At 43.3% G+C, this 18784-nt stretch overlaps 1 protein-coding gene across 2 annotated transcripts in view; it reads left to right on the top strand.

Moving 5' to 3' along the window:
• The first annotated feature begins 2544 nt into the window (after nucleotides 1-2544).
• The window catches only part of pfdn1 (prefoldin subunit 1), an 88670-nt gene continuing 72430 nt past the window's right edge, over nucleotides 2545-18784 (top strand). The window contains exons 1-2 of one of the 2 annotated variants that reach the window (XM_078231011.1): nucleotides 2545-2622; nucleotides 9912-10078. In XM_078231011.1, the coding sequence (XP_078087137.1) occupies nucleotides 2590-2622; nucleotides 9912-10078 (200 nt within the window). In that variant the 5' untranslated portion in view covers nucleotides 2545-2589. The remainder of the gene's footprint in view (nucleotides 2623-9911; nucleotides 10079-18784) is intronic. The other variant, XM_078231013.1, reaches the window with a different exon arrangement.

Below are 18784 nucleotides of genomic sequence, written 5' to 3' on the forward strand. Positions count from 1 at the left end.
GCCATTCAGTTTTACCATGGCTGATCATCAAAGTCAATATCCTCCCTTCCCTCCATATCCCTCGATCCCTTTAGCCCCAAAAGCTATATCTAATTTCTTGTTGAAATCACACAATGTTTTGGCCTCAACTACTTTCTGTGGTAGTGAATTCCACAGACTCACCACTCTCTGGTTGAAGAAATTTCTCCTCATCTCAGTCCTAAAAGGTTTATCCCTTATCCTCAAACTATGACGCCTAGTTCTGGACTCCCCGACCAATGGGAACATTGGTCGCAATTCTTCCAAAAGTGCTGAATTGGCAGGAAAACTGTTTCGTCAGTTCAGCTTCTCACCCGAATCTCCGCAGTCTGTGCACTGCAGAGATCCCAGTCGTGAATATAATTAAAAACGCGGGGGGCGGTGCTTTTTCGTGCAGGAGTCTGACAGTTCCGGAACTCTGCGCATGCGCAGTGACTCCGAGCTGTCAGTCTCCCCATTTGCTGGCCAGCCCGATCGCTGGCCAGCCCGGGATCCCACAGTGCTGCCCCTCCAGCACCCCCATGACCCCCATAACAGTTCCTGGGCCAGCCCTGACCGCCCCCCCCCACCCCGTCCCAGCGCGCCCCGATGCACAGCCCACCTGCCCCAGCAATAGCGATCCCCCCACCCTCTCACTCTGGCAGACCCCTCCCCCGCTGACCCCCTCCCCTGGGGTCAGATCCCCCCCCGAAGGCTGCCCCCCAGCAGACCATCCCCCCCCCCAGCCTGCCCCAATCACTGCCCTCCCTCCATGCCAGATCGATCCTGTCTGCAGAGTGGTAGTGGGAACCCTCACCCTCACCGATTGCCCCTAGGCCCTACCCATAATAGGCCCTGCCCCCTTGGCACTGCCCGATGCCCAATGGGCAGTGCTAAGGTGTCCCCTGGGCATGGGCACTTTGCCCCTTGGACAGTGCCAGGGGCTCAGGCTGGCACTGCCAGGATGCCAGTGGACACCAGGCCTCCATCACCCGACCCCCCTGGGGGGCTCCAATTGCCCACCCTTCGTTCCGGCGGGGCTCCCACTCATTCCCCGAACATGCCGGAAACATGCCGGTGAACCCCGCCGGAATGAAGTACTCCTGGCGGGGTGGGAGATTCAATTGGGACCTGAAAGTTCCCAATGATGAATTGCTAAACATATTTAAAATACATTTTAAAAAGATTCAAAGTACTTACCTGCCTTCCTGCCAGTTTCCAGCGTGGTCTGTCCGACGACTGCTTGCCGGCTCTGGGAGATGCGCATGCGTTCCCGGCGCATGTGCAAATCCTGGTACAAGGCAAGGCATCTCCCACCATGACCCGTCAGAAAAGCTGTGGGACGTGATGGAAGAATCGCGGTCATTCTTTCTGAATCTACTGTCTAATTCTGTTCAAATAATTATAGGTTGTGTGTCAGGATTTTAAAAAAGATTAAAAGCTGAGTAGCGCCAGAGCTTGCGAAAATGCAGCCACTTCTGCGATAACATCACATGACCCCCTTAACGGGAGAAAAGTGAACACTACAAAAAAGCTTAGCAAAAGCTCTATGATGATAATTTTTTTCTCTCTCAGAGTTTAAAGTTTATTTATTAGTGTCACATGTAGGCTTACATTAAAACTGCAATCAAGTTACTGTGAAAATCTCCTAGTCTGACGCTTGTTCGGGTACACTGAGGGAGAATTTAACATGGCCAATGCATCTAACCAGCACGTTTTTTGGACCGTGGGAGGAACCCGGAGCACCTGGAGGAAACCCATGCAGACAGGGGGAGAACGTGCAGACTCCACACAATGACCCAAGCCGGGAATCAAACCCATGTCCCTGGCGCTGTGAGGCAGCAGTGCTTACCACTGTGCCACCGTGCTACCTCATTAGTCTGTAGCATTGTTTTCCCTAGAAAGCAGTGGAGGCTGGGCCACTGAATATATGATGTGGAAATGCCGGCGTTGGACTGGGGTAAACACAGTAAGGAGTCTAACAACACCAGGTTAAAGTCCACCAGGTTTATTTGGTAGCAAACGCCACCACCTTTTGGAGCGCTGCTCCTTCATCAGATGGAGTGGAAATCCACTCCAATCTATCCACTCCATCTGACGAAGGAGCAGCGCTCCGAAAGCTAGTGGCATTTGCTACCAAATAAACCTGTTGGACTTTAACCTGGTGTTGTTAGACTCCTTACTCCACTGAATATACACAAGGTTGCATGATCAATAGTTTAAAAAAAACAGTTTGGACCAGTATTCTAATTTCCCATTTTAACTGCTGTTCGATTTTAAGGCATACAAGGCCAATATGGACCAATATCCTTATTTCCCAGCTTCTACTGGTATTCTGTTTTAAGATATACAAGGCCAATTTGGACCAGTCCTTTTATTTCCCAGATTATATATATATTTTTTGGGGGGGGTGGTGAGGAAAGTGGCACTCAGATTCCTCAAGGAATTTGAGTTGCTGCATGGCAATAAACACTTTTGCGTGCATTTTTCTATCATCAACCTTGAGCTCAGTGCATTCTCCTAGGTGATGACATTTGGGTTAAGTCTGGCAGTGGAGAAGGCGCGAACTGCGCATGCTCACATCCTCTAAAGATGGCGGCGCCCGTGGACCTTGAGTTGAAGAAGGTACAGAGAGGCAGCGGGTGATCGTATCTGCGCCGTTTAATCTGCTTTCGATGACTGATCGTTGGTTCTAACTTTCTAAGAGTAAAAAGCACGTGTGAGGAGGGTTTTTATCATTTGCTTGGTGGGCATTAGAACACGTCGGCCCGTTTAAATTGAGCATTTCCTCAGCCTGTCGAATTGAAAAGATTCCACATGTGTATAATCAATAGACAGCAGCAACACTATTTCTGACTTTGGTGCGAGATATTTCTAACAGTTTAAGCTTATAAGGTTTTGTCACATTATAGACACTGAAAAATAAACTTAGTTTTCACGTTAGAGCTGTTGACTAAAGGTCTGCATGTTAATATTTGTTGAAAACAAAATGTTGGAAGCACATAGTTCAGTGTGATCAGGATCTGAAAGAGAAATATGGATCATTTTGGATGGGACTCTTCACGAGATGTCTGCACTTTTAACTGCAAAATCAGGTCTTACGCATTTCCAGTTTTAAATAAAGTATACACCATGTTTTTATTACCTGGATTAAGGGAAGATACTTGTCATGATATTTAACAAGAATGGTTCCAGGGATGAGAAACTTCATTTATGAGGATAGATTGGAGAGGCTGGGATTGTTTCCCTTGGAGAGAAGAAGGCTGAAAGGAGATCTGATGGAGATGCTCAAAACTATGAGGGGGCTGGACAGAGTAAATAGGGAGAAACTGTTCCCCCTCGTAAAAGGATTAAGAACGAGAGGGCACTGATTTAAGGTGATTTGCAAAAGAAACAAATGTGATGTGGGAAAATACTTTTTCACACAGTGGGTGCATTTGGGTCTGGTATGCACTGCTTGGAAGTGTGGTGGAGGCAAGTTCATTTGAGACATTCAAGAGGGAATTAGATGATTACTTGAATAGAAACAATATGGGAAGGCAGTGACCGAGTGGTATTATCATTGGATTATTAATCCAGAAACAAAGTTGATGTTCTGGGGACCTGGGTTTGAATCCCGCCTTGGAAATTGGTGGAATTTGAATTAAGTAAGAAATATCTGGAATTAAGAATCTACTATTGTCGATTGTTGGGAAAAACCCATCTGGTTCGCTAATGTCCTTCCTGGTCTGACCTATATGTGACTCCAGAGCCACAGCAATATGGTTGACTCTCAACTGCCCTTGGGCAACTAGGGATGGGCAATAAATGCTGGACAGCCAGTGACTCCCATGTCCCACAATTGAATAAAAAAATTGCAGGGGTAGGGGGAAATGTAGAACCATATGATAATTTGGCAAGCTGGTGCCAAATGGGACACAATGGGCCAAATGGCCTCCATCTGCATCGTGACAATTCTGTGATTCTGTATGCAGTTTAATGATCTTGGGCTTGGGAGGATTACAGAATCATAGAAGTTATGTAGCAACAACAAATTGCTCAACTTTAAAACAATCTACTTAGAATGTGGGTGGTACCAGTAAGACTGCATTCATTGCTCATCCCTGTTGCCCTGAGTAGGTGGTGGCTTTCCCCTTGAACGTTTTTAATAGATTACAGGATATGGGTGTTGCTAGCTAGGCCAGCATTTGTGCCCATCCTAACTGCTCTTGAAAGGCCCAGTCGGCATACTATCATCCTGTGAACACATAAAAATATCCTGCTGCAGTCCACTGGTGATCACAGTGGTGTCACATAGAAAATTCCAAAATATTAACCAGTAGTGGTGTGTGTGTGTGTCTTTGTGTGTGTGTCTTTGTGTGTGTGTCTTTGAGGTGATGGTGTTTTTCTGCTACTTTTGCCTTTTTTGGTGGGAGAGGTTGTGCAGGAGAGACTACTGTTAATGTAACCTTGGTGAACTGCTGTTGTACATTCTGGAGGTTGTACATGGAGCTACATGGTGCCAGCGATGGAGCAGGAACATGGGTCACATTTGGTGAACCATAGCATGCAATGGGTTATTTCAGTTTGCAGAAGTACTTTAGAATAAACATGTATAGATAGTAGATTGTAAAGTTTCAGTCCATCGACTTGATTACAATAATAAAGTCTCAACAGTTACTTGTGGCATATAAATAGTGTGGAGCTGAGGGTGGTGGAGGCAGTTTCGATTGAATTATTAGAGGGAATTGGATTGCTATCTAAAAATAAAGAATGTGCAAAGTTAGGGGATAAGGCAGGGAGTTGGATTAGGTAGAATGCTCTTTCAGAGAGTCAGTACAGACTCAATGGGCTGAATGGCCTCCTTTTGCACTGTAATGTTTCTGTGATTCTAAATGCATTGTGCATCAAGGATAAATATTAGGGGTGGCACAGTGGTTAGCACTGCTGCCTCTCAGCACCAGCGACCCCAGTTCAATACTGGCCTCAGATGACTGTCTGTGTAAAGTTTGCACGCTCTCCCTGTGTCTGCGTGGGTTTCCTCCGGGTGTTCCCGTTTCCTCCCACAGTCCAAAGATGTGTAGGTTAGGTGGATTGGTCATGCTAAATTGTTCCTTAGTGTCAGGGTGATTAGCAGGGTAATTACATGGGGTTACGGGGATAAGACTTGGGTAGGATTGTTGTCGGTGCAGGCCCGATGGGCTGAATGGCCTCCTTCTGAACTGTAGAGATTCTTTGATTCTGTAAATCAATCACTGGTGACTCCAGAATTGAATAAAGAAACCTCATCTCTTAAAACTGCATATTTAATGAATAAAAAGAAATATCTGGGAGTCATTTCAGGCCGATAATCTTGAACAAAAAAGCAAAATCTTGTGAATGCTGGAAATTTGAAATAAAAACTGAAAATGCTGGAAATATCCAATAGATCTGGCAACATCTGTGGAGGAAGAAATTGAGTTAACGTTTTGAGTGGGATTCTCCCAAAAAAATTCTAAGTGCTGAATTCACGTAAAAATTGTAGTAAATCCTGCTAGTTATTTCAGCGGGATTTTCAAAATGAATCTCCCGCACTCTATGCACCGCAGAGTGACCAAGTGTAAATCTCATCAAGAATCAGTGGGCTGGAGAGGTTGGCAGCATAGCACTGAACGGGTCAGAGCAGAGATCAGCGCATGCGCAGTGGCCCTGCACTGCTAGCCTCCCGATCGCTGGCAGCAGGACCCCCACCCCCACTGATCGCTCCCCCATTAGGCCCTGGCCCCCGCCCCCTTAGCACTGCCCTCTGCGATAGAGCTGACCACTCTTTCCTTGGAAGGTTGAAACCAGGCAACTGTTGGGCTGGGTTTGAGACCAAGTGTGGAAGTTAAAATGCTCAAGATTAAAAAAATCATGCCTTCTCTGTAACAGCTTGTGAGAATTGTTATTAGTTGCAGACCTTCAAGGGAGCCTGTCTGCTTTAAACTAATCTTCTCTTGCTTAGCCCTCAAAACATTCTGTTTTTTGACCTTCACTGGAGGGTGAACAAGAGCAGATTTTTTCCACAACAAATACCAAAGGTGAGATATGGGGATATGCTATGCAAATGAAGGATTAGCAGAAGTCAATTTTTCATTGAATGAGAAAGGTGAAAAGCCAGGATTTAGTTGGCAAATATGTGTGTCAATGAAAGATGTGAAAAATCTCTTGTTCCTGATTTGCTGTAATTGACTATAACCGCTGAGTTGTTTCTCTGTAATGTCAGAACCACTCCAGCCGTTTTGATGGAGGGAGGGGAGTTCTCCTTGTGCACAAGTAATTAAAGACCTTGCATTGAATGCATGGTGTCCAGCACTGTTTGTATTAAAAGTCGACTAAGTGTGCCTAAGGTTACTGGTAACTAAGGATCTCTGACACAGGTACTTGTTTGTCGTGTCCAATGATTCCTATTAATTTATCCAGGTGGAATTTTTGTTGGAAGTCGTAAGTGGAGGGTTTTACCAGATCAGCCTTCTTGTTGGGAGTCATAACTTGGGTGGACTGAATAGATCAGTATCAAGTGGCAGGTTGGGGTGGGGTTAAAGTTAAACATTGCAAACTTTATCATTTTGTGGATTGTTGCAAGTAAGCAGATATGTGGAGGGGTGATGTTTGTCAGGACAGGAAGCCAAGGGAGTGGTGATGAGCGTAGTGTTCCAGAAATGATACGTGTGATAGCATTTAGTTCGGTGCCAACTCAGTGTGGGTGTGATGATCTTTGATCAAGATTGATCAAATTCTGCTATTGAGTGTGAGAGTGCGAGTGCTTAAGTTTGGAGGATAGTGGTTGAAACACCCCACGTTGAGCTGGCTAGTTTGGCAATCAAGTTGTTTTTGGACTTGATCTCGGCTGCAGTTATTTTTAGATGTTGCCGGAAGGTCCTACTAGGGTCACTCCGAGGTATGTTGGAGTTGTATGGTGCTTTAATGTAGCCATTCATTTGGATGTTGAGCTCTTTATTGGCTTTTGCATTGTGAAGATGGAATAAACTGGACACTGTTTTTGTAGGCTTGGCTTGTGCTGCAGTATTGTTCAAGTTTGACAAGTCCACATTTAGGATCCGGTCCAAGGTATCAAAGTCAGGGGCATTAATGTACATAATTGTGACCCCAGTACTGATCCCTGTGACATTCCACAAGTTATAGGTTGCCATCCAGAAAATGTCACTCTTATCCCAACTCGGACTTCTATTAGTTAGCCAGTTCTCTATCCATGCTAATATATCACCGTAACACCATGGGTTGTTATCTTATTAAGTAGCCTTTTGTGCAGTATCTTACTGAAGGCCTTTTGGAAATATAAGTATATTACATCTACTGGTTCCTCTTTTTCTATCCTGCTTATTACCACCTCAAAGAATTTGAATAAATTTGTCAGCCACGATTTCCCCTTGATTAAGCCATGTTGACACTGTTTGATTATATTATGCATTTCTAAATGCTTTGCTTTTACATCCTTTATAATGGACTGTAACACTTTCCCAATGACAGATGCTAAGCTGGTATATAGTTACCTGTTTTTTGCCTCCCTCCTTTTTTGAATAAGGTTGGCAGTTTTCCAAACCACTGGGACTTTTCTAGAATTTAAGGATTTTTGGAAGATTACCATCAATACATCTACTATCTCTGTACCTATTATATTTAATATCCAAGGATGCAACCTATCAAGTCCAGGGGACTTAGCGGCCTTCAGCACCATTAGTTTCCCCAGTACTTTTTCTCCAATGATAGTTATTGTATTTATTTCCTTCCGCCCTTTCGCCCTTTGACTATTTTTAGTATTTTTGGAATGTTGTTAGTGTCTGCGACCATGAAAACTGACACAGGTATTTATTTAACTCCTCTCCATTTCCTGGTTCCCCATTATTATTTCCCCAGTCTTGTTCCCTAAAAGGCCTATGTACATTTTGGCCTCTTTCTTTCTTTTCGTATATTTAAAGAAGCTCTTACCATCCGTTTTTATATTACTTACCTAAAAAGAGGGCAAGTTTACTTTCATAGTTTATTTTGTCCCTCTACTTTTTGGTCATCTTTTGTTAGTTTTTAAAAGTTTCCCAATCCTCTGTCTTACCACTAATCTTTGCCACATTGTATGTTTTTTCTTTCAGTTTAATACTATTCTTAACTTCCTTGGTTCACCATGGTTCATTTATCCCTTTCTTAGAATCACTCTTCTTCATTAGGATATATCTTTGTTGTGAGTCATGAACTATTTTTATAAAGATCTATTGGTCAATGTCTTTTTTGATAAACACCTTTCCCAGTCCAGTCCAGCCAACTCTGCCCTCATCCCTTTATAATTACCCTTATTAAATTTAGCACAGTTGTTTTCTGATTTAAGTTTCTCAGTCTCAAACTGAATGCTAAATTCGACCATGTTATGGTCACTGTTTGTTAGGAGATTTTTTACTCTGAGTTTGTTTTTTAAACCTGCATCATTACAGAGAAACCATGTAAAAAATATCTTTAAAAACATTTTTCCCCCCCATTCAGCGGAGGCGTGTCATGCCCAGTACAGGCATGTTATAATATAAACTTTTAGTCAATACTTGTTAAAATTGGACACAAGCAAGCCGTTAAGATGGCTGCTGCAAATTATGTGACTTCTGGCATCTCCACATCATTAGTACTAAAGACAGTATTAAGTCTCTGGTTAACACTTAATAAGTCTGGGCACAGGTGAGGGTAACTCACAGCCATTTGTGGAATTCATGCATCTTATTGTTTAAGAATGGGCCAACACCTAAAGACTGGAGTTTCCAGACTACCTGTCTCTGTTTTATACCGGACAAAAGGGAAGATCAAAATTCAATGGCCACTATCAAATCTCATTGGATCGCATTACCTCCCCCATCCAAACTAGACTGGATGGACCTCAGTGTTAACCCAGCGGTCATGTAATCAAAACTGGTTTCAGAGACTACATCCTTATTAGCCCAGGACCCAGCAGAACCACCAAAGTTATCAGTCATCAGCCAGTCTGAGAGGTCGACTTTTAAAACTAGCTTCAGGTCATCAACAGCCAAAGTACTTAACCTGATCCAGATTCAAAGTCCACCTGAGCCAATCTCCTAGATATTTGACTGTAAGAAACCTCACCAACTGATGTGAACACTTTGCTTTACAAGGCCCTCACTGGTGTCATCTAAACATTCAAGAATCCACAGGCCTGCCACATTGGAGACCAGAAATCATAAGTCAGGGAATGAATTAACTGTAATCTGTAAAAGTGCACTATCTTTATCCATATCCAATCTTTATATGTGTGTGCGTGTGCATGAGACTGTATGTGACTTTGCATTAATTTGCAGTAAATGTGTGAGAATAAATAACCTTTATTTTAAACTCACAAAAGCTTGCTTATGAATTATTAAATTGGATTACACACTCCAAGGATAAGAAAAGACACACCTCTTTCCAATACAAATCATACTGATTATGGGCTGTAAGGGAGCAAGTACAGTATGTCCACAACATTAGGACCTTTGCTGGATTAAATTGAGGATGTCGCAGAGAGGTTACTTTCCACAGAAAGTAAGAATACATAGAGGCTGTTAGATGTACTCAAAAGTAATTTGTGTTGATATTTAGAGATTCATGAAAAGAAAAGAATTGATCCTTGAAAACATGTTCAATTTCTTTGAAAAGCTGAAAGTTCAGAGTAACGTAATGTGATACTCAAGTCATAAAAGTATTTTTGACTTTACAGAGAAATAATCAAGTTGGTTGCGAGAAAATTAAGGGCAGATAAGATTTTAACTTGCTCAAAATCTATTCACTTACACAGAGTTAAAACCAGGTCCATTATATGTCTAAAACATGATCATATCTTAATCTGTAATCTTAATAAATAATGTTGGTATTGAAAAATTAATTACAGTCACATTTCAAATTAATTCCTGCACATTTTTCCTCAGGCTTTTGCTGAATTGCAGACTAAGGTGCTTGATACGCAACAGAAGGTGAAACTTGCAGATTTGCAGATTGAACAATTAAATAGGACCAAAAAGCATGCACATTTAACAGATGGAGAGATATCTACAATGCCAGAACAGGCACGCATGTATGAAGGTGTTGGTAGAATGTAAGTAATATTTTATTGCTCTCCTAGAATTAAGTTAACATTAGGTCCAGCTGTCTCTTATCCTGCTGTAGCTTTCTAAAAGTTTTCTCACCTTTTTGTTTTTTTCTGTAACTTGCAAATCTCTGAATCAAGAACCTAGCTCCAACCGTGCTGCTGAGAAGAGGATAGGTATTTCATGGCAGGAATGGGGAAAATTAGGGGGCCATTTAGGCCCTTTCCACATGTATCTCTTGGTGGAGAGCTGGATTTACTGGGACTTCACACCAACCCTTGACAGGAAATGTGCAAAATATATGGCAAACTGAAGAAAATATAATGTTCTGTAAGCAAATCAAATTTATTACAAGAAACTAAAATTTGGAAATAAAATATTGGTACCAGTAAAAGTGACCATGAAGCTGTTAGATTGTTGCAAAAGCCCACCTCCTTCACTAATGCCTTTAGAAATGGAGATCCGCTGTCCTTACTCTGTCTGGCCTTCTTGTGACCAGCCAACATCATTGTTTGTGACTCTTAAAACATCCTCTGGAGTGACCTAGGAAGTCACTTCGTTGTAATTTCATTAGTTGGTAATTTAATGCAAAACTGGACACTGCACTCGGCTGAGACCAAGGCATTGAATCAGGACATGATAAATGCTCAACTAGTTCAGTTCACTATGCAAAATCCTCAATACTGTCATCTGTGGATTGGTGCCAAAGTTGGGAGAGTTGTCCTACACATTAATTAAGTAACAGTTTGTCACAGTCACCTTCACTCATAAGTTCTCCGCTCCAGACTCCTCCCATCAACATCCCTTCATACATCCAATTCACCGACAGCACAGGCTTCGAGAAGTGTGCGGTGCTATACAGTTTAAGGGAAATTACCATCTGAGTCCTTTTCATTTACTCTAGAGTTGATGAACTCCCATTGATTCAGGTCAAATATGGAAAAGAAGACCTCATGCTGAACATCACTTACCGCTCTTCCCCAGCTGATGAATCATAGTGATGTATTTACTGTAGGTGGGGGAACTTCAATGCCTGTCACCAAGACTGACTAGGCTGGCAGAGCTTTTGGTAAATGTTGATCGCAGCATAATGGAATTGCCTAAGATGTTGACCTCATCAACCTATTGCATATTGACATCACAGTGCCCACCCTGATTTCCATACCTACATTGTCCTTCTCCATAATGAACGTAGATGCAAAAAAAAAATAAACCTCCCCTACGTCTTCCAGCTCCACACACACATTGCCACTTTGATCCCTAATGGGCTCTACTCTTCCCTGGTTATCCTCTTGCCCTTAATATACTTATAAAACACCTTAGAATTTTCCTACATTTTGCCCACCAGTGTTCTTTCATGCACCTCTTCACTCTCCTAATTTCTTTATTAAGTACCCCCCTGCGCTTTCTAGGGCCTCTACTCTTTTTGAGCCCCTGTACCTGCCAAAAGCCTAATTTTTTTCCTTATCCAATCCTGTGTATATATATATCCCTTGACTTGTTGGTCCTACCTTTTAACATGTTGGCCCTGTACGCTTTCTATTTCCTTTCTGAATTACTCTGTTCTGATGTGGATTTTCTTACAAGTAGCTGCTCCCAGTCCTCTTTGGCCAGATCCTCTCTTAACATATTAAAATCGGCCTTCCCCCAATTCAGTCCATTTTTGTCCTTTTTCATAACTGCTTTAAATCTTACTGAGTTATGGTCAGTATCACGGAAATGCTCCCCCACTGACACTTCTACCACCTGCCTGGCAGGTCATTCCCTAAAATTAGGTCCAGTAGCACCCCCTCGCTTGTAGTACTTTTTACTGCTGGCTCAAAAAATTCTCCTGGATGCACCTTAAGAATTCCACGCCCTCTTAGCCTTTCACACTTTGACTGTCCCAATTAACAATGGGGAAGTTGACATCCCGTGTGGCACGGTGGCAGAATGGCCAGCACTGCTGTCTCACAGCACCAGCTTGGGTCTCTGTCTGTGCGGAATCTGCACGGTCTCTCCGTATCTGGGTAGGGTTCCTCCGGGTGCTCTGGTTCCCTCCCACAGTCCGAAAGACGTACTGGTTAGTTGCATTGCCCATGCTAAATTCTCCCTCGGTGTGCCTGAACAGGCATCGGAGTGTGGCGGCTAGGGGATTTTCACAGTAACTTCATTGCAATGTTAATGTAAGCCTACAAGTGACCAATAAATAAACTTTACCGTTACTATTCCTTTTACACTTTTCTGAGATTTGCCTACATATCTACTCCACTATCTCTTCTGAGATCATATATTAATCGACTCAAGAACAACAACTTCCCTGCTGCTGTCAGACTTTTGAATGGACCTACCTTGCATTAAGTTGATCTTTCTCTACACCCTAACTATGACTGTAACATTACATTCTGCACTCTCGTTTCCTTCTCTATGAGCGGTATGTTTTGTCTGGATAGCGCGCAAGAAACAATACTTTTCACTGTATGTTAATACACGGGACAGTAATAAATCAAATCAATTCAAATCTCTTCTTGACTGTTTGGGGTCTATAGTGTATTCCCAGCAAATAATTGCCCCCTCTTTAAGATCATTTTCTCTATCTATCCATATGGTCTCAGTTGTGGAGCTTGCTAAAATATTATCCCTCCTTACTGCAGTAAATTTTCTCTTTGATCAATACAGCGACACAACAGCACTAGCAAACCCTCAACGCAAGAATATTCATCCCATTTCGATTCGAATGCAACTCATCCAACTTGTACAGATTACACCTTCCCTATTGATCCTGGAAACTATTGTCCTATTCCTATATTCACTAGCACATGGACTAGGAGTAATTCAGAGATTACAACTTTTGAGGTCCTGCTTCTTAATCTTCTACCTAGCTCCCTAAATTCTTGTTGCAGGGCCTCATCCCTCTTTCTACCCATGTTGTTGGTGCCTCCCCCATCAGAATGCCCTATAACTTTCAGAGACATCCAAGACCCTGGCGCCAGGGAGGCAACACTACATCTTGGAGTCTCGTCTGTGGCCGCAAAAACGTCTGTCTGCACCCCTCATTATTGAGACTTCTAACACTATTGCTCTTCCATTCTTACTCCTCCCTCGCTTGTGCAGCTGAGCCACCCACAGTGCTGTGAACTTGGCTCAGGCTGCAAAGGAACTGTCACTATCACCGTTTTCCACCATAGAAAAGTGGCTCTTGATTGAGATGCTTTATGTGACTTTCCTAACCACCCGCCTGCCCCCTTTCTTCTGACTATCATAGAATCCCTGCAGTGCAGAAGGAGGCCATTTGGCCCATTGAGTCTGCACTGACCACAATCCCACCCAGACCCTATCCCTATAACCGAATATATCTACCCTGCTAGTACCCCTGACACTAAGGGGCAATTTTCCATGGCCAATCAACCTAACTCGCACATCTTTGGAGTGTGGGAGGAAACTGGAGCGCCCGGAGGAAACCCACACTATGGTCTATGGTCCATAGACTGTGGTTACCTATTCCCTCTCTGACTGCACCCTTTAAGCTGAGGGGGTGACCATATGTAAAGATGTGCTATGTACAAACCTCTTAGTTTTGCGGATGCATCACTGTGCCTCCAGCTAATGCTCTTAAGCTGGTCAAATCATTGCCACTTCCTGCATATGTGGTCATCTAGACTACAAGGAGTGTCAAAGAATTCCCACTTGCTGCAGGCTGTGGAAAACATGGGACTGAGCTTCCCAGTCATTTTTTAGCTTAAAAGCCTTAAATTTAAGCCAAGCAGAATTTTTTAAAAAGCTAGAACTCTAACCCATTGTAGCTTTAAAGTCGAGAAAACAACTTACCCACTGCCAACCAATCAGCTCTCTCCCTTACTAAATCATAGAATAGAATCCATACAGCTCAGAATGAGGCCATTTGACCCGTCAAACCAGCACTGACAACAATCCCACCCAGGCCCTATCCCCGTAACCCCATGTATTTACCATCCTAATCCCACTGACACTAAAGGGCAATTTAGCATGGCCTGTCCACCTAACCTGCACAATTTTGGACTGTGGGAGGAAACCGGAACATCTGGAGGAAACCCACGTAGACACGGGGAGAATGTGCAAACCACACAGAGACAGTCACTCGAGGCTGGAATTGAACGTGGGTCCCTGGCGCTCTGAGACTGCAGTGCTAACCACTGTGCCACCCTTCATGCTGACATCACTATTCAAAAATTGACATCAGTCTTTTGAATATTGGCACTGCCGAGTGCCTGGAATCTGGAGAGCTTTGCTCTGCTCCGCTGCACTGTCAGGTCAGCTCCCCGACTGTCTGGAGTGTGCTGCTCCGCCCTGCTGCACCCCCACAGGTAAGTTCTTGAGTGTGACACTGAAAATAAATTCAGTTGGGATCATGGGAAACTATTCAGTGGAGACAGTATACTAAAAGATTACGGGTAGGATTTTACGGCCTCGCTCGTTCCAAAACCGTAAAACCCCGCCCAAGGTCAATGGACCTTTCCATGGTCCGCCCCTCGCCAGCTCCAATTCCCGTGACGGGCAGGTGGGTAAAATTCTGGCCCAAGTGCCTCAAACTCCAATTCCTTTTCTGTGTTGAGTTAAAAGTTTTTAGCCAGGATAGCACGGGTCATTACGATGGGCGTCTTTGACTAGAAATGTTGGTGATGGGTGGGGTTGGATGTAAAGGGAACAAAAATACTACCGTGCTTTCCAGTTCCTAACTGCTGTAAAGTGTGTGTTTATATGTCAATTTAAAATGAGAGTGAGCTTGTCTGTGATGTCTAATGCCATTGAATTACTAGTATGTAAGCCCTGAGCTCAAAAATGAAATATGACCACTTGGATGAGGTTCTGCCCTGATGGGGTTGGGTCCTGTGGGTGACCGAAGGGATAGTATTTCGCTGGTATAAATACTTCAAGCTGTTGAAATAATATCAACTCAACCCTGAGATTTAGTACTGTTTTAGAATCTGCTGGAGTGTGTTGTTTTGGAATGTACAGGACTGTATCTATTAATTATCTCAAGTTCATACTTTTTTCTCTGTTGATGTATATTATGGCTAACAGGGACAGATTGATTCCCAATTGTGCATAATGTGTCGTGCTTATACCAGTTGTTCCAATTAGAAGTGGTATTAAAATTTAGCTTTGTGGCTAATATAAAGGAAACTTTGCTTAGAACTCTTTGGCTGTTCACACTAGCTGGATCTTCTGGTCCCACCAGCAGCGCACCCCCGCTCCAGGTTTCCAGGCAGGTATGGGGTGGAATCAAGGGGACATCCCATTTTCAAGTCATGGGGAGGCCAGCGAACCCCATGACTTGAAGGATGAGAGAGAAATGTTTGTGTGAACAGCTCGCAATATTGAAGCAGAGATGGATGTTTGCCTTTGAAACCATTTGGAAAAGCTGCACATGTCCATTCCGGGGAAAAAAATTCAATCAGGCATCCCACGAGGAGCCTGTGTTGTAGTAACAATGTCAATGGAATTGTAATCCAGAGGCTCAGGCTAATTCTCTGGGGACATGGGTTCAAATCCCACCATGCCAGCAGGCAGATTTTACATTCAATTAATAAAAAAATCTGGAATTGAAAGCTAGTCTAATGGTGACCACGAAACCATTGTAAAAACCCATCTTGTTATCTTATGTCTTTTTGAGGAAGGAAATCTGCTATCCTTTGATGACACTAAAATAGGTGGGATAGCAAGTTGTGATAATGAAATAAGGAATTTACAAATGGATACAGATAGGTTAGATGAGTGGGCCAAAATGGGGCAGATGGAGTGGATAAGTGTGAGGTTATCCATTTTGGTCGGAAAAATGGAAAGGCACTTTATTATCTAAATAGAGAGAGATTCTGGGGTGCTTCGGTGCAGGGGGATCTGGGTGTCCTCGTGCATGAATCGCAGAAAACTAGTATGCAAGTATAGCAGATAATAAGAAAAGCAAATGGAATTTTGGCGTTTATAGCTAAAGGAATAGAGTATAAAAGTAAGGAAGTGTTACTGCAACTATACAAGGCATTGGGAGACTGCACCAGGAGTACTATGTACAGTTTTGATCCCCTTATTTGAGGAAGGATATGGTAGCATTACATGTTCAGAGGAGGTTCACTAGATTGATTCCAGAGATGAGGGATTTGTCTAATGAAGAGAGATAGAGCAGTTTAGGCTAATACTCTCTAGAGTTTAAAAGAATGAGAAAAGATCTAATTCAGGTGTATAAGATGATAAAAGGAATTGACAAAGTGGACGTAGAGCAGATGCTTCCTCTTGTGAGGCAATCATATTATTAGGATAAAGCGTAGCAGATTTAAAGAGGTGAAGAGAAACTGTTTGTCCCAAAATGTCGTGAACCATGGAATTCATTACCCCAGAGTGCGGTGGATGCCGGGACATTGAGTAAATTTAAGGAGGACTTAGACATATTTTTAATTATTAATGGGTTGAAGGATTGTGGAGAACGGGCAGGAAAGTGGAGTTGAGGGTGAGCCATGATTGTACTGAATGACGGAGCAGGCTCAAGGGGCTGAATTGCCTACTCCTGCTCCTATGATCTTATCTACGTGTGATTCCATAGAAATCATAGAAACCCTACAGTACAGAAAGAGGCCATTCGGCCCATCGAGTCTGCACCGACCACAATCCCACCTAGGCCCTAGCCCCATATCCCTACATATTTTACCCACTAATCCCTCTAACCTACGCATCTCAGGACACTAAGGGGCAATTTTTTTGCATGCCCAATCAACCTAACCCGCACATCTTTGGACTGTGGGAGGAAACCGGAGCACCCGGAGGAAACCCACGCAGACACAGGGAGAACGTGCAAACTCCACACAGACAGTGACCCAAGCCGGGAATTGAACCCAGGTCCCTAGAGCTGTGAAGCAGCAGTGCTAACCACTGTGCTAGCGTGCCGCCCAGACTCCAGACTTATAGCAATGTGGTTGACTCCTATCTACCCTCTGAAATGCATTTTCAAGCTATTCAGATCAAGGTCAATTGAGGATGGGCAACAAATGCTGGCCATGCAGTGACCCTTGCATCATATGAATGATAAAAATTTGGAACTTAGGGTGTGCTGGACCATTCCGTCAATATAAATCTGGGATCATATTGAGATTGAGGATATGAATGTTTCCTCTATCTGATGCTTGTAAGAACAGCTGGGTGAAATCAGTTTTTGGGTTTTTACACAATGTAGGTCTGGACCCAAATGACAAAATCGCCTATACGTTGATGCTGAGCGATGCCAATGTTGTTGACAGGTGTGGGGATGGGAATATAGGATGTTAGGATAGGATGGTTTTTTTCTGAGCTTGGAGCTGATGCCCAATTTTGGGGAATTGTAGAGGAAGCTCTGCATCTAGATATTCTGTGGGGGGAGTTTTACCATTTTGAGAGCCGGATCTGGGCGTCAAATAGATCCGCGCCTGGAATCCTTTTTGCAGCGCACCCATACGCGTTTTGCCGGCTCCGGCCCGATCCACGCTGTGGGCGTGGCTTAGCGCTGGTGGATCGATCGGAGCTCTGAACTGCGCATGCGCAGTTCGAAAAAAATCTGACAGCGCGCCCGGGCGCGAAAAAAAAAGCAGAAAGCCGTTGCAGTCTCTGACCCCGCTCTTCGGAGGCTGCAGCGGCGAGTTCAGACTTCAGACTTTTATTTTGCAGGTGGGTAACAGCACGGACGCGGATCGGGCCAGAAGACGGTAAAGTGGGATTTGGCGGTAGAGTTGGGTGGTAAAGTGGGATTTGGCGGTAGAGTTCATTAAGTCGATTTAAATGCATGCAAATGCATTTAAATCGTCGGCCGCCCGATTCGGGCGCGTGCCGGACCTGCGCCAGAATCGGGTGTCGGTAAAGGCGCGATCTGCTCAGATTCGGGTGCAGATCGCGTTAAAGGCCCGACGCCCAACTTTACCGCGATTTCGTTCCCGAAAACGGGCGCAAAGTTTTGGTAAAATCAGGCCCTGTATCTTAGATGGTTGAATGTTTGAAATAGACACTGGATTTACAATGCTTAAACTGTCCCAATTCTTATCATTTGCATCCCTCACCTTAATGAGGACAAAAGAATTCTAATGCTTTGGGCTACAAGCTCAAAACATGTTGATCAAAATGCTAAAATGTGATCGTAAACTCTTAATTGATCCTTTTGATTGGTATTGTTTGCATATATCCTGCCTGGTATTTTTTAAGTGTTTATCAGCTTGAGGAAGTGGATTCCAGTTCCAGACATTAAATTCAATTGAGGATTATAAGGAACAAGGCAATAATAGCTATTTTCTTTGTTTTCCAATATATCCCAGGGCAGATACATTTTATTTTATATCCGCTACAGATTATTTGCATACCTTTTAGTACACAAACAATGGAAATGTAAAATATCGTCTACATTTAAATAGAATTGGTAGGAGGCTTCCTCTCATTACTTAGTTCCTGTTTAAAGAACGAACATGCTGGAAGTAAGGATGTGACATTGTGTGTATAAATAAATAATGAACATTGAAACGTAACATGAATAAAGAAATAACTGTTCTCAGGAAAAACTGACTTCTATAAATGTTTTGAGCCGCAAGCTGTTTAAGGTTAAAGCCATCTGACTGAGGAGGAAATATCCTCTGCCAATGCCTGCCCCGTCTTTTTGATAATTGTCAACTGAAAATGTTTCATTAAACTTCAGAGACGGGGGGGATTCTTCTAAAAAAAATTCTAAGTGTCGCATTCACATAAAAACT

The sequence above is a fragment of the Mustelus asterias genome, chromosome 16 (genome assembly GCF_964213995.1).
Source record: "Mustelus asterias chromosome 16, sMusAst1.hap1.1, whole genome shotgun sequence".
In the NCBI taxonomy this organism is placed as follows: Eukaryota; Metazoa; Chordata; class Chondrichthyes; order Carcharhiniformes; family Triakidae; genus Mustelus; species Mustelus asterias.